Raw genomic sequence first — 6,971 nt, forward strand, 5'->3', positions numbered from 1 at the left:
TACTTTGTTAGTACTTCAGACCCAAACCTGAAGTCCAAATCACCTAATTATTCTTGCCCACTACCACTATGTCTCAGCTCACACCACATCCAAACTTAACTTTCTTTACCTCATCCTATCTCCCAGGCTAACTTACTCTGAAATAAACCTCCCTTCTAATAAGTGTCTCACAAATTATTCATCCTTTCCTGCACACCTGCTAGGGCAGTGATCAGGATGAGGTACACTAAGAACATCACAAAATAAGGTCTTTTGATTTTAGGAGTCGGCAGACCCTTGTTCTTCCCATTGCATTTAGCTGTTAAAAGTCGGTAGTTCAAGAAAAACAACTTTGGGAAAAAATATTTTGAATCACATAAAGTTTATTTACTTAGTAAAGTTATATTACAATATATACAGTTTCTATTTACATATACACCTTTCTAAGAAATGAAGCACCATATGATACAGTTAGTATTTTAGAGGAATTTACAGAAATTTTATTTTTGCATCCAAATAGTTATATCTACAGACACACATCAGTTAGAACCAAGTTCTCCTAAGACACTGACTTTAGTGGGTTTTGGATTAGACTGCTAGTGAAGTTACCGAAGAGAAATCTAATTACTGTCAGCTATCAATCTGCTATGCTTCAGGAAAAGAGATCTTAGTTGTATCACTGCAGTGGCTATGGGCAAACTTAATCCTCAGAAAGCCGGAGGTATAGACAGAAGGTATTTTATAAGACACAGGAGTGCAACACTTTCATCAGTAAGATTTTTACTGTCATCAGAAACAGAGTTTCATTAGAATGGAGAAAACCCCCACTGTTTAAGTGTTTATACGCAATACGCAAAGTGAAGTTAAGAACCTGGAAGCTTATGTGATACAGTATTATGCATTCCCCAAGGAATCTAATTACTCTTAAAGAGACCAGACTTACAGCTACTGAAACACGTGGCATGATCCCCTTAACTCAAGGAGGAAGTCTAGCTGTTCACTTTGTAATCTGTATGCCATCATCAAGAAAAAAAGAAGGCTCTGTCCAAGGTACAAAGTTTCCTTCAAGTGAATAGAAGACGTTTGTAGGGGAAAAATGTAAAATGAGGTATTTAATAAACTACAGGAAAAAAGAAAGCGCCTAGACTGTATCGAAAAACATCTTAGATATTTTACATGTGCTACTGTTACATTCATTGTGGGTCAAGTTTTATATAAACTATTTATACCTTTTGCACTACCTAATTTATGCTTTTCATATTTTTGCTTCACTAGATGTCGGATCTAACGGCTGGAAGAAAGCATTGTTACTCTGAGGACAGTTGTTATGACAGACACAGGTGTTGATCAACATCACTGGCTTTTTTAGGACTTTGCCCTGAAGACAGCGGAACTCAACTTGAATTGTTTTGGTGTTGTGTGGGGTACAGCATCGCCCGTCATTGCAGAGGCCACAGTAACGAGGTTTGTATGCCTGCACACTAGTGCAGTTACTGTATTCAAAGCGAACGGCTTTCAAAGACTTCTTTGTTCGGATACATTTCTTTCCTTTCTAAAAGAAATACGAGGACACATTAGATGTATCATTGCATAAGACAGATATCAGTTAAAAAGTGACATGCAAGGATACAGGTCTACTCTGAAAACTGGAATTTGTCTTTGCTCATTCAACAGTGTTAAGACTCTACATCTACTTCAGTAGCTACTTACAGGTAACTCCTACAAGATCTGTCCTTTCACACCAGTGTGTTATTGGGCCAGTAATAAATGATAAATAATTAAAGCCCACTCTTATCATCTGAGACAAGCCAAACCAACATTCATTATCAAACTATACTCCACTGGAAAACTCAGGCTAGTGTAGTTCCATCAGAGAACCAGGAAGCCAAATGAGCAAGTTACAGGACTAGATTCAGGGGAAAACAAGAGAGCTAAAACGAACCTCAAAATAGCCCATTCTTGTGACCCAAGGCAGGATGAGCTTTATCCATGTTATTCTTAACAGATGGTTGTCTAACTTGTCCCTGGAAGTCTTCAGTGACAAGAGACTCCATGTCTGCCCCAGACAATCCTAACAATTCACTGTTCTTACTGCTTGGAAGGTTTTCACTCATGTCTTAATTTTTATGCATTCTAAACTCACCCTTTCTTGTATCTCCCACAGACCGAACAGGCTGCAATATCTGAACACAGTTATGAGAACATATCTCCGTTCTCTTGCATTCAGAAAAAGTTCAGTTCAATCTATTCTCCCCTAGCTGAACATGTTGAACATGTCTTCTAGACCTCTGATCATTCTTGTTAGTTTCCCCAACTGTTCCCAAATGTTTTATATCCTTTTCAAAACACAATAGTTAAAACCCCACAGTATATTCAGCAAAGGCTTTAGCAATGCTTTCCGACGCTCAGAACATTACATGAAGTGATAGCCCTCTCACCTAGCTACATGTTATTCTCCCTGACAGTAACACTTGCATGATGTGTAAAAGCAGCAAAAAAGTCAGCTCCCCAAGATACACATTTATTGCCATGAAGTGTCAGTGTCGGATTTGCTTTTGGAAAAAGCATCATAAATGTAAACATAAAATAAGGTTTAATTTACCCAAGAAGATTTTGCAGGATTTCACACATTCCTCTGCAGTTCCAGATGCCCAACAGACTAGAAGTCTGACATATCCATGCATGACTGGAGCAACTCTGAAGTATACATGCAGCTAGTACAATTGCATTTGTGGGAGAAGTTAGCCTGCATGAGTTGCCAAGATAGTCTGCACGTGCAATACATCTGGTCTCTTTGGGACGACTCAGATTATCATAGAATAGTTGGGGTTGGAAGGGACCTTTAAAGGTCATCTGGTCCAACCACCCTGTGATGTGATTACAACTAGATCACGTTGCTCAGAACCCCGTCCAACCTGACCTTGCATGGGGCATCCACCGCCATTCTGGGCAACCTGTTAGAGTGTTTCACCACCCTCATTGAAAAAAAAAAATATCTTCCTTGTATCTAGTCTGAATCTACCCTCTTTATTTTAAAATGATTACCCCTTTTCCTTGCCCTTTTGTAGGGCAACAGGTCTGTCCCCATCTTTCTTATAAGCCTCCTTTAGGTACTGAAAACCTGCAATAAGATCTCCCTGGAGCCTTATCTTCTCCAGGCTGAAGAACCCCAAGTCTCCCAGCCTGTCTTCACAGGAGAGGTGCTCCAGCCCTCTGGTCATCTTCACAACCCTCCTCTGGACCCGCTCCAACAGGTCCACGTCCTTCTTACATTGGAGGCCCTGGAGCTGGATGCAGTACTTCAGGTGGGGTCTCGCTAGAGCAGAGTAGAGGGGTAGAATCATCTCCCTTGACCTGCTGGAGGGGCAGCACATGCCAAGTCTAACGCTTACAAAAAATGCTGGGCTTGCTGCACATATGCTAAAAGGTGCATTTATGTACATTTGCATCTGGAGCATTCTAGACCATAATATTGCAACCTTGGAATTACAGCTAAAGAGACTCTGCTCTCTTGCCATTCTTTGCAGCATACCTTATCAGATGCCTCTTCATTTTCACAGGGTCTTATCATGCAGAGCCGTGTCTGCTTCACCATCTCACACTGTTCATTTCTGTTGGTAACACGGGTGGAAAAACCCATTCCACAGCTTTTGGAACAAGCACTCCATTCTGTTGTCTGCTCAATACAATTGGCACTTGAATCCAACACATCGATCCCAAGTGTGGCCTCTTGCCTGTAGGCTGGAGACAAAACCCCACAGAACTTTATTACAAGAAAACCTCATGCAAAAAGCCAGTATCTAAATAAAAGCTCTGCCATATCTGGGAAGGAACACATAAGACAAGAGAAGGTCCAAAATACATGCTTTTGACAGGATTTAGGAATTTTAAAAGTTGCCTTTTTATGAGCTCCCTACATCTAAAACCAGAAAGGTGCCTATCAGTGTAATCAGCAAAGCATTTAGATTTGGTTCACTCAAGTCCACAGCTGGAAGAATTATTGCCAATTTTTCAGCCAGTTTAGAACTCGGAACGACTCTTTATTCTCCACTCTTTACAATGGAAATACATCACAAATCTGTTTTAAAGATATGTCATGGAAGTATTTGTATTAGATATGACTCGAGAGAGGCTGAATGTTTTATCTAAACTAATAAACAGCATGGAAGTAAAGGCCTTTACCCTGAGAGTCATAAAGTCACCCAATCTTGTCAATTATTGACAGATTAAAGCCAGTGTGATGGTGGGGAGGGAGGAAGTAAACGATTTCCAGGAGTTATCACAGCTACTCAAAGCTATAGGCAACTCTGATCGTTGTCCTGCCCCCATGGCAGTGTTAAGCTGTATTATGCAAATATTGTAAAGTGTAGCGTTTGGTTTCACCGTTATCACAGGAGTAAACAGAATGAGGCAACACGACTGAGCTGTCAATCACAGCTCTTGCTGTTAACCTCCTTTACAACAGCATTTCTGCCTTTTACATGGTAAAGCTCCAAAAAGGTGGCCTCCAAAGAAGGATGGCCATTGCTAGAAAGAATGCAAATAATCCATCTGTAGGCATTTTACGGATTAGCCCGTCAATGCCAGACAAATCAAAGAAAAGGAAAAGACAGTAGAAAGGTGGCAAGCTTTTTGTTTAGACTTTATGTGCCTTAGAACTGACACTTCATAGCACTCTGAAAAGCTGTTAGGGCTTTTCTTCCTGGATCCTTCCTTACTTGTTTTTCAAATGGATTAGCTGAGTTTCAGCATAACTAACTGCTTAAGACCACAAAGAGCAGTGACTGGAAGAGAATGCAGTGTCCTCAACTCTCTGTAAAAGTAGCTTATGAAAATTCATGTTGAACTACTAGACTAATTTAAAGGGGATGGAGACATAATTCCCTAAGAAACAGGGGGAAAATATTACGTATTTTGTTTCAATCACAAAAGCACTTTATGAGTTCTGCTTTTGGAATGGGATGTATTTTTTTCAGATCCACGCACTGTGTTTATAACCACTCTTCTCCAAGTACTTTGTAATGCTTTTAATGCCAATAATAATGATGAGAGCTCGAGTACAGACAGGCAGGAATTTGTTGGCATTTTAGCTACCATACCGACCACTTTGTAATAGCAGGGGAATTTAGGGGGGGGAAAAAAAGTCTCTTGTAGACTAAGCTGTTAGATAGTATTTATGATGTAATGTGTTCTTGCAGAGCAACTAGCAGGACTGCAGCTTTGATTTTGGTGGTGGTGGGGAAACGTTTGGAGGCTTGCCCCTGGTTTACCCCACTCACAGAACTACCCTGTACCAGATAAAGAGCAAGTTCAGATTTGGGAACCATCTCAAGTTAACTGCCTTTGAATTCATCCTTTGAATATCTTTTCTTTTACCTGTTGAGCTCTGCCTTTACTCACAACCACTGGTATACTTACTAGTGACTCTAAATGAGGAAAAAAATGACCAAACAAACAAGCGTGTCTTAAATTTGGCAACCTCATGGGTATTTCCAGTATGGTATCACCTCCTCCTCACACTGACTGTGCTAATTAGTTTTAGTTTCCTCACCAGCCATAGCAAAACCTCCCAAAATCACTTCATCTGTCGGGTCGCAGATCCACTTCTCACAGCACTCTCCAGGGACTTCAATTTTCCTGGGGAAAGGGCAGTCGGGGCCGGGGAGCAGCAGGTCCAGGTTGCAGCGGGGCAGGCAGCCGATCTGTCCGTCTCGGCAGGTGCACTGGTACTTGCAGCTGGGCTGGAACGTCTCCCCGTTGCGATAAATCATCCCGTCGAACACGCAGTTGTCTCCCTCCAGCACTAGCGGGAAAAGCGGAGGCGATTTCCCTGAGGCAGAGGGCACCCGGCGCCCGCTCCCGACGCGCCGCGGCAGGCGGCCCTGCCGGCCCTGGGCGGCCGCTCCCCGCACCCCGCACCCCGCCCGCGGCAGCCCCGGCCCGCAGCCCTGGTGCCCCGACGCGTCCCCTGAGGGAAGGGGGCGCGCAGCCGGGCAGCGGCACCCCGGGGCACCGCGGCGGGCCCCCAGAGTCTCCCCGCCGCCCCGGGGAGGGCGCCGGCCTCGCAGCCCCGGCGGCCGCGGCCCCCGCCCCCCCGCCGCCAGCCTACCCATGCAGATGCCGGCGGCCCCGCCGCCGTCCTCGGGGCCGCGGTCGCAGTAGAGGCCGCTGCTCTCGTCGCAGGGCAGCAGCGGGGAGCAGCTCTCGCCGCGCTGCCGGGCGCACACCAGGCAGCAGGAGCAGCCGTCCAGCACGGCGGGCACCCCCGGAGCGCAGCGCGGCGGCTCGGCCGGGCAGCGCCCGCCGCAGGGCCGGGGACACGCCGGCTCGCGGCCGCTCACCTGCGGGGACAAAACGGCCCGGAGGGCCGGGTCACGGGAGGGCCGGCCCGGCCGCCGGCTCCCCCTACCCGCCGGCCCCGCCGGGCGCCCCACACTTGCCTCGCTCAGCCGGAGGAGGAGGAGGAGGAGCAGGGCTGGCAGGCCCTGCCCGCCGCCCGTCGCCATGGTCCCGGCCGCCGCCTCCCCGCCGCACCGCTCGGCTCTGCCGGCAGAGCCATTGCAGCCGCTTATATAGAGGCCGTCGGGGACCCCCCCCCCTCCACCGCCGCCCCCCCGTCCCGCGGCGGGCAGAGCGGGCCGGAGGCGGGGAGCTGGAGCCGGGCCGGGCGCTGCGCGCCCCCTGCTCCTCCCGCCACCTGCTCCGGCGGCGCCGAGCCGCTGCTCCAGCCCCGCCGGGCCCGCACGGCCCGCCCAGCCCGCTCCGGGCGGGAGCCCGCACCCGGGGGCGTTCCCTGGTGAGGGGGCCGGAGCCCCGCGGGCCCCGGGCCAGGGCTGCCAACTTCAACCCGCCACTGCGCCCCCCATAACCAGCCCTGTTCGCGTCTCCCACGTGAGCTGTGCTGCCGGTAGTAGATTGTAGGGAAGCCTCTGCTGTTGGGGGGCTACGCCGTGGTCTCTGTCACAACCGATATGGCTGGGCAGCGCTCGGTG

General features: G+C 47.8%; 1 protein-coding gene across 1 annotated transcript; it reads right to left on the reverse strand.

Annotated features, from left to right (window-relative positions):
• Positions 1 to 343: 343 nt before the first annotated feature.
• Positions 344 to 6,684, reverse strand: CCN3 (cellular communication network factor 3). Its single transcript, XM_055706301.1, has 5 exons — positions 6,420 to 6,684; positions 6,089 to 6,320; positions 5,531 to 5,782; positions 3,512 to 3,720; positions 344 to 1,531 (listed from the first exon to the last, which is right to left on the reverse strand). Exons 1-5 carry the CDS (start codon positions 6,483 to 6,485, stop codon positions 1,235 to 1,237), a joined length of 1,056 nt encoding a protein of 351 aa, XP_055562276.1. The 5' UTR covers positions 6,486 to 6,684; the 3' UTR covers positions 344 to 1,234.
• Between the last annotated feature and the right edge of the window lie 287 nt (positions 6,685 to 6,971).

The sequence above is a fragment of the Falco cherrug genome, chromosome 3 (genome assembly GCF_023634085.1).
Source record: "Falco cherrug isolate bFalChe1 chromosome 3, bFalChe1.pri, whole genome shotgun sequence".
NCBI lineage: Eukaryota > Metazoa > Chordata > Aves > Falconiformes > Falconidae > Falco > Falco cherrug.